This window comes from Macaca mulatta, chromosome 1 (assembly GCF_049350105.2).
Source record: "Macaca mulatta isolate MMU2019108-1 chromosome 1, T2T-MMU8v2.0, whole genome shotgun sequence".
In the NCBI taxonomy this organism is placed as follows: domain Eukaryota; kingdom Metazoa; phylum Chordata; class Mammalia; order Primates; family Cercopithecidae; genus Macaca; species Macaca mulatta.
In genome coordinates, this window is record NC_133406.1 from 78,467,822 (window position 1) to 78,486,850 (window position 19,029).

Here is a 19,029-nt window from a genome sequence, read left to right on the forward strand (position 1 = left end):
ATTTATGTTCACTGCAGGACTATTCACAATACCAAAGACATTGAATCAACCCAAATGCCCATCAGTGATAGACTGGGTAAAGAAAATGTGGTACATATACACCATAGACTACTATGCAGCCATAAAAAGGAATGAGATCACATCCTTTGCAGGAACATGGATGAAGCCAGAAGCCATTATCCTCAGCAGACTAATGCAGGAACAGAAAACCAAACACCACATGTTCTCACTTGTAAGTGGGAACTGAACAATGAGAACACATGGACACAGAGAGGGGAACAACACACACGGGGGCCTTTCAGAGGAGAGCGGAGGTTGGGGGAGAGCATTAGGAAAAATAGCTATTGCATGCTGGACTTAATACCTAGGTGACAGGTTGATAGGTGCAGCAAACCACCATGTTACACATTTGCCTATGTAACAAACCTGTGCATCCTGAACATGTACCCTGGAACTTTAAAAGAAGATTTAAAATTTTTTTAAGAAAAACAAAAACAAAGAAATAGCATTTAAAAAAATAAAATAAGGGGAAGAAGAGATTTAGGAAGACTCAAAAAGATTAAGAATGCTATAGTAAATATAAAATACTGTATATAAACTGATGGTATAATTATGTAAAATATAATCACTTTACTGTGAAAGAACCCCCAAAAAGTTGTTTACATGGTTGGTTTCCACATTGAGGAAGTTACCAAACTAGACTGCAAGAGTCTGCAAGGGTAGTTTTCCACCTAGTTCCCAAATCCTCAGCAGAAAGAACCTTACCTGCTTAGTGATCACTAGATCTTTTTTATTTGAATCAGGAAAGTCAACTATAAAAGTTAGTTTTATATAAATGTATGACAAATGGAAGCAGTGACACTGTGTTTCCATAACTTTTGCCTAATTCTATCTTAAATTTCCTTGGGGAAATATAACTGATGGTTGCCGTACCTGAATGTCACTGGCATTGAAGGGTCAAGGCAAGGGAGGTAGGGTGGGAGGAGCACAAATTCAGAGTCACAGCTTGGAAGGAGAGATCCCATTCACCATCAGCCTTTGAAAAGGAAAGAAATGTCATTGAGAATAGCCACAAACATTTTAGAGGCTTCCAGAAGACGTATGGTAGCATGATTTGACAAGGAATTAAGTTATTCATATGACAGTTTGGCCAAAATTATGAGATTATCAAAAGCAAATATTTTTATATTGGTACATTTGGTGCCCATGCGGTGATTTTACAGCTTTTCAGTAATCCTGTGCAGTTTTAATAATTGCCCAGTATGTTTTTCCTATTTCCTATTATGTATTTCTAAGATTTGTCCTCTAGATTTCAAATTTCCAGTTAATTTCTAGGGAATTAAATGTTAGTAGCTTCTAAGAGTAGAGTAGGAAATAATTTAAGTGTTCAAAAATTAGGAATTTATTGATTAAAATAAAATATGGTATGTCTGTACAGTTGCATAGGCTACAGCCATAAAACTTTAGTATCACTTGATGTGGATAGATGTTAATATCATGTTAAATGGGAAAGCAGGTAATGAAACAATGTCTTTCAAAGTATGAAATACGATGACATTCCTAGTTTTTTGAGAATTTTAATGTAAGTTAGTTTCATAATGCATCCGCATAATCAAATCAATTGTCTTTGCTTTAATAACATGGACCAAGTCTTTTTTTTTTTTTTTTTTTTTTTTTTTTTGAGACAGGGTCTCGCTCTGTTGCCCAAGCTGGAGTGCAGTGGTACAATCACAGCTCACTGTATTCTTCTCAACTTCTTGGGCTCAGGTGATCCTCCTACTTAAGCCTCTTGAATAGCTGGGACTACAGGTGTGTGCCATCACACTCAGCTAATTTTTTTGTATTTTTTGTGGAAATGGGGTTTCACCATGTTGCCTAGGCTGGTCTTGAACTCCTAGCCTCAAACAATCTGCCCTCCTAGGCCTCCCTAAGTATTGGGATTACAGGCATGAGCCACCACAATTGGCCTACATGTTCCAAGTCTTACCTAAAAATTTTAATAATCTTTGCCTGTTTTGCTACCATACTTTTATAGTTTTTAGCATATGCTTTTTATATAACTGGTGACAAAATTCCTTCCATCTAGGAACCTGCACTACTGAAAAATTTTAAATCTGTATTCAGTTTTGTTTATATGAGTTTTTTTCCTTCTTCAAAGTGAATTCAAGCAAATATCTTATTAACTTTGTAGCCCTCATGATTCAACAATGTTTAGGTTGACTATATATTTTAAATGCTGGGTTAGTCAAAAGTAGCAAGTTTTTTTATTCTGTTGGAGTAAGGATTAAACAGAAGAGTATTATATCCACATTGAAAATCATTTCTGTATATTTTATTACCAGTGAGTAGGTCAGGATTTGGCAGGGACAACAATGGGTTACAGGTCAAAGGTTGTGTGTGTGGTAAGGAGAATCATCTATCTATCCCTTTTTGCTTATTTTCTCTCTTTTCTCCAAGGCTCCTCAGACTTGGCCTTCCTTCTAGCTCAAACCTGAGCCTTGAGGAAATATCTTCAGTGTGGCACTGCACGCACCACTGTTGGTGGCCTCAACTGGACATGCCTTTGATCCTGGGGCATTTAGTCTGCTTAATATTCCCAGTGGTTGAGAGAGTTTCCCAAGCAGGTGAAGAAAGGCAGCCCACAGGCTTCTGAGTGGGCGTGCCATCTTTACTGCCCCAGGCTCCTGTTGGTGATGATACTTAGTGTGGAGTTGGCTTGCACTCCTAGTCACTTAGAGCTGCTCACACCCCTGCTCCTGCCCTTTCTCTACCACCAGCTCACAAAGGAGGGAGTGAACAGAAACCCAGCTCTCCTATTGCTTCCAAACTGCTGGCTGCTATTGTAGGAGGATAAGCTAAAACTGTAATGAGTTCATTTTTGATGCTTTGTCTTTTGCTTCTGAAATCTAAATGAGAGAGAGAGGCAGGGGATAATTCTTGTTAATATAAGATTCTAATCAATTAAAATTCTGTGGATTTTTCACAGAGTCAGCTTAAATAATATTTCTTTGGCTTTCCACAAATATATTTATAATTTTTTAATTACCTTTTTTTTATTCTTGAAGAACAATGTGTATTCTGGAGGTAGCATGGCAAGAAGGAATACATATGTCTGTGAAAGGACCACAGATCGATACACAGCATTGCAGAATGGAAAAGACAGCAGGTAAATGCCACAGTGCCAAGTAGTAATACCTTTACTGTTGTTCTGTGTTAGTGCCCTTGCTGAAATGCCTGCAGCCGAATGGGTCAGGAGAAAAGGAGTTATTACATGAAATAGTAAGATTGCAACCCAACCATTCTTACTGAGACATCTCTCCTGTACCAGGATAGAAGGTTGGGAAAACATTTAGAGAAAACAAGAAATAAATCTTTTTACCTGCCAATTTCTGAGTAAAATCTGATAGTAAATATTTTTCTGTAACAAAGCAGATCATACCATCCTAATTTCATCTTCATAATTTGAATCTTTTTCTTTTGTGCACCTGCTGCCTCCTTCCCTTTCACCTCCCATCAAGTCATTACCATATCTGAATAAAGGCTTTATTTTCCTCCCTCTGAAAAAAATGTGGCCATCTTATTTCTCATCATTCAGAACCACATAATTTTTAAAGTGTTTTATTTCAAATAATAATAAATCATATTATTTGTATTACTTAAAAAATGTATCTTCTTTCTATCATGAGTTACAAGGACTACTCATCAATATAGTACAAAGACATGGAGCCTATTCTAATGAAATTATTTTCTTAGTACCACCTACAGTCATTTCAGTAGTGTGTACAAACCATTCTTACATTTGTTTCTTCTCACTTAATAAGAATGTAAAGTAAGTGCTATTGTAAGGCATGCAAAGAAAAATGTATCTTCTTTGTACATAAGATAATTGGAAATTGATTTCAGACTTACGATTTTTCTTATACTAAATTTTAAGCTGCAGCTCCTTTAATCTGCAACAGTTAACCTATTGACCATGATATGATTTAAAAGTGTTTTGATGAATCCAGAGATAATATTTTTGGTATAATTATCAATTCTGATTGTATGAATAATGGACAATGAACTACAGCAACATATCACACCAAACTGTGGTTTTGGGGAAGTAAAAAATGACTCCAGTCATAATAATTTTATCTGAAATTATTGTATATCCACAAAAATAATTTTGTACTTTCTCCCATTTACATACATAAAGTGTGTGTGAGATTTTTTTTCATGGATAATAGTGATAAATTCACCCTGTATACTTTTCATAAGAATATTAATTGTTTTGTTAGTCATTAATAATGCCGCTATGCTAGTTTCTTTCAAATGTTTCAGTCATGAAAAGTGTTAGTTTAAAATATAAAAAACTATAAAAATATAGTTCTTAAATTTTAGTAAACCACAATTTTTCTTCTTTTTTACATTTCCATGGTCTTCTCAACTGCTTTATGGCGAAAGCCTTACGGAGATGTCTGTGAGTAGCATATCTTCTGCAGGCTCTTCTGTGGCCTCTGCTGTCCCCTCAGCACGACCCCGCCACCAGAAGTCCATGTCCACTTCTGGTCATCCTATTAAAGTCACACTGCCAACCATTAAAGACGGCTCTGAAGCTTACCGGCCTGGGTAATGTGCTGGTTACATCTCATTTTGTTCATTAAGAATTTCTAAAAATATAGCACCATATGAAAAATACACGATAGTCACCATCACATTAAGACCTTTCTAATAAGATTCAGTGTTTGTAATGGGGGAAAAATTGAATTGTAACATAAACTTTCTATGTACTTTGGCTGTTGTTGGAAATGTTACGTATAACTTAAATCATTTTCTAGAGGAATTTTTTTAAGGATTTGATTTTACGTCCATCCCCATAAAGTTAAGAATTGCTGCTTAATTTGTCATTTAGGTAAACTGATTTTGTTATGATTTAAACACATACAAACAAACACTAGACTGGGAGTTGAGACCCACGGATAATGATCAGGCTGAATTCCTTGTTCTTAATGAAACTGGACTTCAGTTTTCCTGTCAATGAAACTGATGAACTCAAAGAGCCTGTTCAGATATAAAATTTTGTAATTGTTTTTCTAGTATTTTTCTATTTTAAGATTTCTCAAATTCAGTACATCTGAGCATTTTAACCCTCTGTTGGATTTGTTGGGCATATTGGTAGTACCATGTGATGTTGTACCATCACTGAGGCCTAAATTAGAAATAGGAAATTATTTTATTCAAAGCCTTTTTAATAAACAATAAAATTTGTGTTCAACATTGATTGCTAAGTGGTTTCAGGAGAATATTAAAAAAATATTTGCAGTACCCCTGGTTTGGCGTTTGTGATACTGAAAAGTATTTATCTTTGTGTCCCTGTTTCAGTCATTTCTTAATTTTTAGTGACCAAACAAAAGGTACCTAGTTTCAAACTGAAATTTTACTCCTCTCCAATGATATAGTAAATAAAATTAACCCATGTCTCACATCTCTAATGTGAACAAATAAAGTAGGGCCAAAAGAAGTCGCCATAGCTATTTGTTTCAAGTTTTTAGCATGAGTGAAAGGTTTTCCTGTCATTATTCTAAATGATATATCTTAATTTGTCCCAGCAGTACAACCCAGAGAGTGCCTGCTGCTTCCCCATCTGCTCACAGTATTAGTACTGCGACTCCAGACCGGACCCGCTTTCCCCGAGGGAGCTCAAGCCGAAGCACTTTCCATGGTGAACAGCTCCGGGAGCGACGCAGCGCTGCTTACAATGGGCCACCTGCTTCACCATCCCATGAAACGGGTGCATTTGCACATGCCAGAAGGGGAACGTCAACTGGTATAATAAGCAAAATCACATCCAAATTTGTTCGCAGGTCAGTACCAATGTACTGTCGTGTTTTGTTTCCTCTAGAGATTACGAAGGAAACTTGACTTTTTTTTAATATTTATAGTAATTTTCTAAAATGGTTTCATAACATTTCATTAGAGCTGCTCTTTTACAGAGTTGGAAGAAAAAAATCTAGGAAGACATAAAGTATTTTTCCTTAAGAGAGAGAAACAAAAAAATGGACAAAATGAGATTTTTAAAATCTGTAAAATAAAATGGAAAGAACAAAAACTTGACTTCAAAAATGTGTTTTAACAAAAGATTTTTATATTTGAAAACCGTGATTGAGGAAAAGAAATGAGTTTACATGTTTCCTTCAAATTTATCTTGACAATACTTTTATATTGCTTACTAATAATATATCATTTACGTTTTTTTCTTCTTTACATAAAAAGCCTACACACCAGAGTCACAGATCACTTATGTAATTTTATATCATAAAACCTTATCATCACAACATAGTAAATGCAAAATGAATACATGTATAGTAAAGGTCTAATCTACTTAAACAATACAATTATACTTTCTAAAAAGTAAGCATACTTACTGTGTTTACTATGCATACATGTACAGTGCACATTGATGATACAAGTTGCTACTACAATGCAGGCTGATGTCGATTTGATCTATTCCTGTGTCCCACTAAATGCCTACTTAAGCCCTGCGACAAGCAAAGCACTGTGTTAGGTGCAGAACAGAATCTAAAGATAGGTAAGACGGCATCTGTGCCCTCCAGATTCTTATAGTCTTGTAAGAAGCAGACAAACAACTAGCTGTGATATAAAGCAGAACATGTGCTAAAAAGTGTGGGCAACATGCTGGATTCCAGAGGAAGATAGAATTGTTTCTATCTAGGGAGACAGTGAAGGCACCCTATCATATAATCATTTCAGCTGAGCCTTCAATGATGGGTAAGAAATAATTATATTTGCTTTAAGAAATACTAATTAAATACTTAGTTTCCAATGTTATTACTGTTCCTAGGATTTCAAAGAGTGGATGTGGAAAAGAGAAGAAGCAGCTTCAGTCTTACGTGCCTTGTCATGGAGCTATTTATAGACTTGGTTCATGTATCAGTTTGCCCAGTATCACATAGCTGAATTAAAAACTTTTAAAGCCTCAAATGTAACATAAATTTCTAACCATATCAGTCATGACTTTGTACCATTTGGGCAATTACTATGCAGCATGACAACTTGCTACAGAAAGAACTAAAAGTTCACCAACAGAGTCAGCATGGAAGGTAGATCACGGTGTTAGCCGGCCATCTGCAGGGTACTAGTCAGAATATCAGTAGTTTCTCCTTTTGGAATTTGTCTATTTAAGGCCATTTCAAAAAGCCAGTACTTTCTCACGGTTAAGCCAGAATTAAAGTGAAGAAAAATAGGTTTGTAGTTTAGTGCTTGATTACTAATTGTGCATTAAGCATTGTGCAAAATATTTCTCTTAACTCTGCAACAAAAATTTAGACTCTAGGGGAAACAGTACTGTGGAAAGGAAGTAATGAGATAGAATGTCAAAGCAAGAAAGTGCCTTAGAGCTGGTCTGTTGGGAGGTTCTGATAAAGGACTGCCATATAGTCATTGAACACATATGTGGAGACCTACATGCAAGGCCTTTCATAGGAGCTATTGTACAGCAGCAAGTGAGACTGATGGGGCTCCTGCCATCCTGTGAGCAACTTAACTGTCTTGAAACATTCCACACAGTTAAAGCATTTCCCTTGCTTGGCTCTGGTTTTCTCCTACCTCACAGGCTAGCTATCGCTTCTCAGACTTCTTTGCTGGCTTTTTTCAGATTCCCTTGCCTTTCCCCCAACCTCTAAATATTAGAATGCCCCAGGGCTCAGTCTTTGGACATGTTTTTTTCTCTGGTTTTCCTTACACTCTTGGTGATCTCAGTCAGGCTTATGACATTAGATTCCATCCTGTGTGAACAACTCCCCAGTGTATCTCCAGCCCACTTCTCTCTCCTGAACTGCAGACTCTTACATCCAACTGCTGCTCAACCTCTCCACTTAGATACATTATAGACTCTGAAACAGAACATGTTCAAAACCCTACTCTCGTTTCTCTTCCCATGCTTATCCTTCCCTCGTTCTTCACTGTCTTAGGAATTGGCAGCCTTGTCCTTACAGTTGCTCGGACCATAAACCTTGGAGTTGTCCTTGACAATTCTTTTCCTCATACCACATCAGATCCATTGGCAGTTTGTGTGGGCTTTACCTTCACAGCATTTCCAGGATTTAGCTGCTTCCATCACTCCCGCCATTGCCTTCATACTCTGAACCACTCTTCATCTTTCACCACCTCATAGTTCTGCTAGTTTCTGTCCTTGTCCTCCTCTTCTGTTTCAGCAGTGTCATGTCAATCTGATCATGTCACTCTTAGATTTAAAGCCCCTGATTAGCTTTCGCTTTGCTTAGAATACAATTCTGTGCCCTCGCCATAGCCTGTGGGCTTTGTGTAACCTGGCCATCCATTTCTGCTCTGACCTCTTCTCCCACTCTTCTTCTTGCCACTTCCACACCAGCCACCCAGGCACCAGACTGTCCTCAAGTACATTAAGCAGTTTTTTGGCATTGTGTACCTGCTATTCCTTCTGCCTGCAATTCTCTGCCCTAAATACCTGCATGGCTCACTTCTACACCAAACCTTATGATTTTCTAACCATAGCTCATTCTTATATAGGGAATAACCCAATTTGTTCAGTTGAGTATATATTGCTATGTGTAGGTCATTGTTTTTTAAGTGTTAAGTGTTGGAGAGCGTGCTGTGCTGCATATGCTGTTAGAGCCAGCTGCACCTTCTGTAGCCCCATCTGCCTCCTACCATGGCTACTTAAAGCAGACTTCCTGGGCTCTTCCAAAACAATTGCCAATAGCAGAAATTCTTCCAATGTTCCTACTGGCATCCAGGTAGGCAGGAACAGGATATGGGTCAATCGCGATTTCAGTCAATTATAGCAGAGGAAATAGGGTCTAAGGGACATTTCACTCCTAATGCTTTAAGTTTAGCAGCTGTGGAATAGGTGTTTGCTAATAGTGAATAATAAAGCATAATATAAATAGGACAGAAAAGTCCAGTGAGATTTTTGTCCCTTCCTAAAGGAATTTTGTCTTAGCAGTGGGAGTCGACAGCATTACTGTCTTGCTTGCCAAGTTGGTACACTGCCCATCTGTGTCTATCAGTTCATCTACATGTAACTGAAAATGTACATTTCACTTTGAGCCTGCTCAAAAATGTTTTATTTATTTCAATGTGCTATAATAAAAATGGATTTGTATAGATGGCATTGAATTTTTATTATTCTTCCCAATGAAAATGCCAGTTATTAAAAATAGAAATTTAAGAAATTACATTTGAATGTGAGAATACATTTTAGTATTCTTTTAAATTCAGATAGAAAAAAATTTTTTTCATAATATGTTTGTTAAGAAAGGCATGTATTAGTTAAAGACCCTGAGAGGCATGAGGCATTCATATTCTTAAGAACAATTTAAAATTTTAGAGCTTGGTGTGTGGGTATGTTTTATTAATTTGGGGGATGGGAGAGTACCACTGATTTTATTCTTATTGCATTAATTTTACGTAATTAATAGAAATGTTTCTGGAATGGCTAAAACATTAAGACAACATTAACTTAAGAATTCAAGTTGGTGATTTTTCCCACTATTTAATAGTATTTTACCCTCTATCACAAGATATTTAATTACCTTTAAAAATAGCAAAGCATTAAAATTTTGGTAGACTTCAAAAATATTAATTACATGCAACTCAGAACAATTAGTAGTGTTTTCCTGGTTTTATTTCACAGGTGGATATCAAGGTAAGGTTAGTGTTTTTATTTAAGATTGAATCCATGTTTTTAGACTTGCCTACATGGATAGGCTGTTAATTTGCTGTAATATTTTATCATGTGCATGAATTGTTAGCATAACTTCTAAGAGAAATTGCTTATTTAGAAATTGGTATTTATTTGCTAACTACAAAGTTAATGTATATATTTTCTAAATTGAGCGACTACTAAAATTATACATAATCACAAATTTGGAGTTGAATCTTGCTGTTGATAATTATTAAGTAGTTTTAACTTTAGATTAAACTAAACCAAAAGATAAATTATGACTTCAAATGAATTGTGGCTGGGAATTGGAAGATTATGAAAAAAAATTCTAAACTTTCACCTTATATTGCCTGTTGACAAAAATGAGTAGACGCTCAATAAATGATAAATTACATGCGGTTATGATGAAAAACATGAGAAATAGTCTCAGACTGACTAGTGATAGAAAACTGTCACGGTAGAAGTTTGCTCAACAAGCTAATTTTAAAATAATTTTAGATATAGGTTTTCTTGATATATTTTTTACTTTTATCATTAAATCTCAACCTTCACTTTGTTTTGAGGGATCCAAGTGAAGGCGAAGCCAGTGGCAGAACCGACACCTCAAGGTGAGGAGCCACTATTAATACTTCGCTGCTAGGTCCCTGTGTGTGAAAACGTACTTTTGAAATACTTCGAGCACTTAATGGTCATGAATAGATCTAATAACTAGATAGCATGCATATTTTAGATTTTTATATTGGGGTGGGTTTTCATAACATTACCTAGCATTCAAGTCAGTCAACTTTAAGTTTGTTTTCCAAACATGCATTGGAATTGTGTACTTGGTAAAAAAATAGGATTTCTGTTCTATAAAGTATGTCAAGCTGAAGAATTAATAGATTAAATGTCCTGATATTTTTCTCACTAAAGTAATGTAACTAAAATTAGTGTGAGTCAAATAGCACAAATAACACAGAACAGGGAAGGAAGATTTGATGTTAGTAATATATTTTAGGTGAGAATTCAATGTTTGACCACATTTAAAAATTCTATCCTGCCATACTTTTGGGGATTTCTTTTTTTGACATTTAATGCTAGTTGTATATTCATTCTGGCAATGGGTTTCATATCTGAGCACAATCAGAATTACAGGGAAGACTTGATAAAAAGATTACTGGATCCCACACCCAGGGTTTCTGATTCAGGGGCTGAGGCAGGTGCCTGTGCATTTACATTTCTAACAAGTCCCCAGGAGATGCTTATGCTGCTGTTCTAGGGACCACATTATGGACATGTTAGTACTTGTGTTAATATTTTACAAATGGGAAATTTAAGAAATGAAGGCATTAATTTATTTTGAGTGTACACAAGCCTTAAGGGTTGCAACGTACATTTTACAACCAACAAGTATTCCACAGTACGAAAGACTCTGGCTTCATTCAGAAACGATTGTGACCAGCTGAACACAAGCCTCCAGTTTGATTTCTACTTTTCAAATTACTTAAAATATAAAACATAATTAACTTTGGGAAAACTATAGCATTCCCATGTAGTCTTTTTAACAAACTGTGCTATATTTATATTTAGTAATAATAGTTGAAATGTTTCTTTGTAGAGTTAGGTACCTGAGTCACCATGGTACGGAGCCACAGGGGAGCAAGACGAATATTCTTCACTTTCTTCTGCCTTTTGCATAAACATGGAGGACTTGTTCTTAGCCTCTCCCTCACTTAGTCTTCACTTTTGAGCCCCTCCTTGCATTTCATCCTGTATTTCCACTAAATTTCCCTCTGAGACATTTAGTAGTGTGTGCGTTGCAAGTGGCCATTAATAGTTACATTTTTATCCTTTTGATACAACTACATAATTTTATTGCATTATAAGAATTAGTAACTGATCTTTTATAAATGTTTACACAATACTTTTCACATTCCGTTTTGTTTGGTGGTTGTTGGGTTTGGTTCTATTTTTGCTTTTGAACTAACTTTTTGAATACTAACTATAAAGTACTTTCTGGGCCGGGCGCGGTGGCTCAAGCCTGTAATCCCAGCACTTTGGGAGGCCGAGACGGTCGGATCACGAGGTCAGGAGATCGAGACCATCCTGGCTAACACGGTGAAACCCCGTCTCTACTAAAAAATACAAAAAAAAACTAGCCGGGCGAGGTGGCGGGCGCCTGTAGTCCCAGCTACTCGGGAGGCTGAGGCAGGAGAATGGCGTGAACCCGGGAGGCGGAGCTTGCAGTGAGCTGAGATCCGGCCACTGCACTCCAGCCTGGGCGACAGAGCGAGACTCCGTCTCAAAAAATAAATAAATAAATAAATAAATAAAGTACTTTCTGGTCATTTAATTTTCACAACTAGGTGAAAATGCCTATTTTACAGATGGAAAAAAAACAGCAAGGAACATAGGTGGGATCAAGCCAGTTATAGTGAGGTTCTGTCATTTCAGGAAGATGGGGTGATACTGTGGTTAGAAGTACAGGTTCTCAGCCAGAGTGCATGGGTTTCAGCTGTGTTCTACCACTTACTTTACTGTGTGGCTTTGGGGAAGTTACTTCAACTCTGTGTGCCTCCATGTCCTCACTCTACCTGCCTCCTAGGATTGTTCTGAGGGGTAAATGAGTAATTAATACATTTTAGGCACTTAGGGCAGTTCCTGCACCTAGTAAATACTCAATAAATGTTAGTTGTTATTATATTAATATGCACATTTCCAGGAGCTTTCTAGAATTGATATTATCAGTGGCAATGTCTGTGAGACCGTGCAAAAAAATTTTTATTGTCTTAAAGTCATCTTAAGGTGGAATAGAAGGAAACTAGACTTAGAATAATACCCCTGAATTCTAGTCTTTACTTTTCAACTCATTAGCTCTGTAAGTTCAGAAAACTAATTTTTTTTTTTTTCTCTGAGACAAAGTTTTGCTCTGTTGCCTAGGCTGGAGTGCAGTCACACGATCTCAGCTCACTGCAACCTCTGCCTCCCGGGTTCAAGCAATTCTCCTGCCTCAGCCTCCCGAGTAGCTGGGATTACAGGCGCGTGCCACCACACCTGGCTAATTTTTATATTTTTAGTAGAGACAAGGTTTCACCATGTTGGCCAGGCTGGTCTCAGACTCCTGACCTCATGGTCCTCCCACCTTGGCCTCCCAAAGTGCTGGGATTACAGGTGTGAACCACAGAAAAGTAATTCTAAGTTTTCCAGCCATCAGTTCCGTCTTTAAAATGAGAGCTCAGTCAACTGATCTCTCAAGTCCCTTCCAGCATGCCAAATCCACCAGAATTATACATGTGACCTTGGTAAATGACTCTGGTTGGCTTGCAAGCCCTAAGAGGCCTGTGATGTAATGGCTTAGATTCAGTGGGCAAAAAGAGAAATAGAGAACATGAAGTACATACTTCCCATACTTATTAATAGTCTTTGGAAATTTATTTTCTCTACCTATTCCTTTCCTTATTTTCTCAAGACTGCATAGTTTGCAGAGCTTTGGGGACTCAGATACCTAGACTCAGACACTTTATTTCATTTAGAAATGAAATAAATAATATATATATAAAATTATACATGAATATATATTATACTATTGATATAAAATGTATATATATTAATTTAAAATATTTATGCAGTAGATTATAAACTCCTTTCAAGGTACTTTTTTTTTTTTCTTAAATCACAGAAGTGAGATAGGTTAACAAGTTGCAGTGTAACATCTCTATTTGGATAATTGTTCAAGAAATTTAATTACAGGATTTTCTGTATCACGAATGATCTATTAACTTTGATGAAGCTATGCAGGTTTCTTCCTATGACTATTTGAAATAGGTTTTTTGTTTCCATATTACTTGTGGGATGCCTGCAATAAGTAAAATTCAGTGAGATTTAGTCATTTAACAAATATGTTAATGATTACTATTTACCCAGCACAGTTCTAGATGCCTGAGATAGATCAGTGAATGAAATAGACAAAATTCCTTGCCCTCCTGGAGTTTACAATCTAATGATAGACTCAGGCAGTAAACACCCTAACAAATGGATTAAATAATATGTTAAAATGTGTAAGTGCTATAGAGAAAAATTAAAGCAGGCTAAGGGGGGTTGGCCATGCTAGGATGGGAGTTAGGGTACAGTAGGGCGGTAAGGGGAAGCCTCATGAAGAAAGTGAGCAGAGATTTGAAAAAAGTAAAGGAGTTAGCGTCACAGCCATCTGGGGAGAAGCATTCATGACAGAGGGAACAGTCTGTGCAACAGCCTTATAGCAAGAACATAACCCGTGTGTTCCAGGAATAGCATGGAGGCCATTGTGTTCTGATAGGAGTGAGGAAGGAGAAAAATTCTAGGAAATGGGGTGGGGAGAGTCGAAGTTGGAGTGCAAGTCATGGGGAATGTTGTAGACTGTTTTAAGGATGTCTTTAGTGAAATGAGAAATCACTGGAGGACACTGAGACGTGGTATAATCTAACGTCTTTACATAATTGCAGTACAACATTCTTTCTCAACCTTATCAGGTAAACGAATTATCTTTCCCTCTGAAGTTATATTCTTCCTATCCAAAAAGGCAGAAATATTTTTTTATATTTCAAAAATGTGTTATTTCCAAATAGAATATTAGTGGTTCCTATTTTGTGTGTGCTTGAACAGAGAAATATGGAACTGAAGAAGGTATTAAGTTCTTCACTTTCAGTTGCAGACATGTTTCCCTCAAGCCACTTATATTTAAGAAAAATGCTATTTTAGATTGACAATATTAAAAGTCAAAACAGGTGGCATCTTGGGGTGTGTTTCTGTAACAGCAAGATAACATAAATCTTGGCGTCCATCTGAGGGTAGTCTGCAAATTACGTAGTTTTATTAGGCACTGAATTATGACCACTTAGATTTTATGTGCGTTTTGATCTCTTTTCTGAGTGAAATATTTGTTTTCATTCCTTCCCGTTGCCCTCTTCTTCCAGAAGTACATCAGGGGAACCAAAAGAAAGAGACAAGGAAGAGGGTAAAGATTCTAAGCCGCGTTCTTTGCGGTTCACGTGGAGTATGAAGACCACTAGTTCAATGGACCCTAATGACATGATGAGAGAAATCCGAAAAGTGTTAGATGCGAATAACTGTGATTATGAGCAAAAAGAGAGATTTTTGCTTTTCTGTGTCCATGGAGATGCTAGACAGGATAGCCTCGTGCAGTGGGAGATGGAAGTCTGCAAGTTGCCACGACTGTCACTTAATGGGGTCCGCTTCAAGCGAATATCCGGGACATCTATTGCCTTTAAGAACATTGCATCAAAAATAGCAAATGAGCTTAAGCTGTAAAGAACTCCAAATTTACAGGTTCAGGGAAGATACATACATATATGAGGTACAGTTTTTGAATGTACTGGTAATGCCTAATGTGGTCTGCCTGTGAATCTCCCCATGTAGAATTTGCCCTTAATGCAATAAGGTTATACATAGTTATGAACTGTAAAATTAAAGTCAGTATGAACTATAATAAATATCTGTAGCTTAAAAAGTAGGTTCACATGTACAGGTAAGTATATTGTGTATTTCTGTTCATTTTCTGTTCATAGAGTTGTATAATAAAACACGATTGCTTAAAACCTTGTATAGTTGTCTAGATTTCTGCACATGAATGTACGTTTGATGCTTTGATTTGAAAATGTTCTTCCCTGTTACTTACATTCTGGTGGGTTTTTTAAATTCTTACCTCCATCATGCAATTTTGAAAATTGTGTCCAGAATTAAAAGTGCATAGAAATAGTCTTTACAAAGTTGTAGCATGGACCTTTAAAAATTGTTTTAAAATCATATTTAAATTTAAACCAGAAGCTGAAAAATAGATCAGCTTTATTATACACAAAATTATTACTGCTTATCTTTGCTCTTTTCCTTGTTATCCCACAAGGTTTAGTTGAGAAGATACAAAATGTTTACAGTGTTGGCACTTAAGAGTTTTTAAATTCAAGTACATGAAATTCAATAATAGCATTGCCTTGAGCTAACTAAGAAGTACTGGGGAAAAAGTTAAATCTACATCAAGTTTCTTTTGAACTTTGAAGTGTTTTCTGACCCACTGCTAATTGTAGCAACAAAATTTAAAAGAAAAAAAACATACTTTATCTGGCTATTATAACATAAATTGTCACGTAGGTTTGCTGCCTTCAGCATACCGCAATATAATTGCGGGAATATAATAATATTGGGACTGTTTCATAGCACAAACTCATCTTTACAGTGTTGATCAATGCATCAGTTAAGAAATAATGCCACCTCAGGAATTAACTGGCATTGGAAACATTTGCCTCATTCTCCTCCTATCTTCTTCATTCACCCCTGCCACTGTAATATCTATAAGTACTTAAGAGACTTGTGAGCAAAACATACTATTTATAACAGTATATTATTGATTTATGCTTATGTGGTTGTTGAGTTTGTTCCCATGTAACTCGTTTGTTTTAAATATTTTGCCAGATTTCTTGTATTTATTCCACATCATTATGCCTATAATGTGCCGCTTTGTGATTGGGCATTTGCCTACTTTTCTTTCATAATTAGTGATATATGCGATGTAAAACCACTAGTAAAGGTACATTTTAATACTTGTTATTTTATACTGAATTAGCCTTGGAGGTTGACTGTGCAATGTTATTTACTGTTGTAATTACTGTAATATCAACATATGGGCCCCATCTGCACACTCCTGAAAAATAGAAAGTGTATTCAAATTTTATCAGTTTAAAGAAAATAAAGCTGTGATAAATACTGTAATTCCAACCTACATTAGAAGGTCTAAGTGTAGGTGATGTGCCATTCCATAATGGCTTCCAGACTAGGGTGAATTTTACATTCTGTACTGTACTGTGATGTAGCTTTCTTCTGTAACAGTTATGTTCTAAAATTAAGTGAAGTTTTTTTTTTTTTTTTTTTTTTTTGCCTTAGCAAAGGGTGGTGTTTGAAAAAAAAAAAAAAATGTGTAGCCCCTTTTTAACCTAGTGTTCATTCAAAAAAAATTGATGCAAATCTTTATTCACTTTCACTGGTGCACACTGAAATTTTACTTGAACAGTTCTCATAATAAAGCACTTGTCTTTTGCTCTTTATCAGAATGTGAATTACCTGTTTTCTAGTACAAAAGTATTCTGTATGAGGAGTTTATTGTATGTGTTCTAAATTTAGTTGGCAAAAGGTGAAGCTGTGAAGGTTTTCAAGATTATTGAAGCTATGAAGGTTTCTTGTCATTATGACAAGAATATTTAATCTTTTTATAGGAATTCCTGTCACTGAAATACTTTTTTAAAAAAATAGACCTCCTGCTGTGTTTTCCACGGTAGAAACTGATGTTTTCTTACATTTTCTCACTGTGGCCAACTCTTCTGTGTTTATAGAAAGGAATTTGACTTCAATATCTTTTATGAACTAAAAATGAAATCTTGATACTCACTTTAGATTTTTCGTTTTATGTGTTCATGACAACAAATATTTTTCAAAGGTTTAGAGGAATTTTGCAATATGTTTGCATAAATAAATACCAGTTTATGTTCACTGGCTATGTGATACCAGGATTTCCTTGGCTTCTGTTGAAATATTATTTGATATGACATCCCTTATATTAAATTAATTATTTTGTGGAAACTGGGGCACAGCATTTTATTTGTTAAATGAAAAGAATAAGATTAAATATACTCCAGAACCTTGATTCAATATATTCTCTAAGATAGAATTTGATTTAAAACCTAAAAGACCTTATTTTGAGGTGATTTTCACCAACAGTGTCATTTCACACCATGGGGCCGGGGAGCGGGGAAGCATACAGTGAGCAGCAGGGCCAATTTACTGTAAACTAGTGATTCCATTAGCCTGTGCAAATTAATCAAGATGACCTCTGCCTTCATTTTCAAAATATCTATTGAAATACCTACTTTGTCTTAAGATACATAAAAAAAATTATAAAAGATAGTTCCAACTCTCTGAAATTTTGTTCCATTCGAAAAGATAAATGTAAATATATGCACAACTAAAACATACACACACACAGACACACAGAGGAAACGGAAAGCGCTCAAACAAGCGCAGATAATAGATGCTATAGAAATTCAGAGAAGAGTGAATTCTGTATGGACATTGGAAAGAGGTCTTTTAAGGGATTTAAAGAGTGGGTAAAATTTAAGAGACAATAGAAAAGATCCTACAGATGGAAAAAAGGCTTCAAGTTAGTAATAGCGCTAAGACATGTTAAAAATAAACCACATATTCTAGGAAGTGGCAGGGTTCACATAGCTTGATTAATAGCTGATTACGTAAAGCATCAATTGGCAGTCTCAGCTTGGACTTGATCTATGGATAGAGGGGAGAAATTAGGAGGTTTTTTTATGCCAAAGAAGTACCTAATAAATTGGTTGTTAAAGAATGGCTCATTAATTCAACAAGTTTGTTGAGTGCCAGTGTACATTAGTGTCTAGGTTCTAGGAAATAGCAGTAAAAAAAAAATGTATCATAGAAATGTATGAACTGGATTAAAGATTAGAGGCAGGAAGATCTTTTCAGAGGTTAAAACAATAAAACATGAATGAAATAGCATAGATGTGGGATGGTTAACACAGGGTGGAAAAAGGTAAAAGGAGAGAGACATTTCAAAAGATGTATCAACAAAGTATCATGGGCCAAGTACAATGGCTCATGCTTGTAGCCCCAACACTTTGGGAGCCCTAAGTGGGTGGATCGCTTGAACTCAGGTGTTCAAGAACAGCCTGGGCAACATGGTGAAACCCTGTCTGTACAAAAAATACAAAAATTAGCCCAGCATGTTGGCATGCACCTATAGTCCCAGCTACTTGGGAGGCTGAGGTGGGAGGATCGCTTGAGCCTAGGAGGCAGAGGTTGCAGTGAGCTGAGATCATGACACTGCACTCCAGCCTGGGTGACAGAGTGGTCCCTGTCCTCCCTCCCCCTCCAAAAAAAACAAGGTGTCATGAATAGGATTCACAGACTGTAAGAAAGATGATTTGGTGGGAGCAGAGCTTCCTGGCATCGGATTCAAGTTTTCAGCTTGCATTTTAAGACTTCCACTTTCACTTCACGTGGAGTGACAAGTACCAGATTTACTCTCCCACCTGAGACAATGAAGAAACAAGATGAGATATATGTAATAATTTCACAGAATGTTTTCATCAGAATAAAAATTTTTATTGGCTGTTAGTCCATGAAGAACAATGATTCTTGAGAGGAAAACAAACAAAATGACCTCTGTGATTGGCCCAGCATGTGGCACAGGGAGAGGAAAATGAAGTTGGAGCCTGGCATTCTCTCTGGTTAAGAAGTCAGAACTGAGAGGCCAGGGAGGCCAAGACAGCTAG

The 19,029-nt window shown here is 36.4% G+C and overlaps 1 protein-coding gene across 4 annotated transcripts in view; it reads left to right on the forward strand.

Moving 5' to 3' along the window:
- Window positions 1-16,776, forward strand: part of MARK1 (microtubule affinity regulating kinase 1) — a 142,788-nt gene extending 126,012 nt beyond the window's left edge. Inside the window, exons 14-18 of one of the 4 annotated variants that reach the window (XM_015115877.3) lie at window positions 3,066-3,166; window positions 4,444-4,608; window positions 5,589-5,843; window positions 10,267-10,311; window positions 14,635-16,776. In XM_015115877.3, the coding sequence (XP_014971363.2) occupies window positions 3,066-3,166; window positions 4,444-4,608; window positions 5,589-5,843; window positions 10,267-10,311; window positions 14,635-14,989 (921 nt within the window). In that variant the 3' untranslated portion in view covers window positions 14,990-16,776. The remainder of the gene's footprint in view (window positions 1-3,065; window positions 3,167-4,443; window positions 4,609-5,588; window positions 5,844-10,266; window positions 10,312-14,634) is intronic. The other 3 variants (XM_015115881.3, XM_015115885.3, XM_015115890.3) reach the window with 3 other exon arrangements.
- Window positions 16,777-19,029: the final 2,253 nt, after the last annotated feature.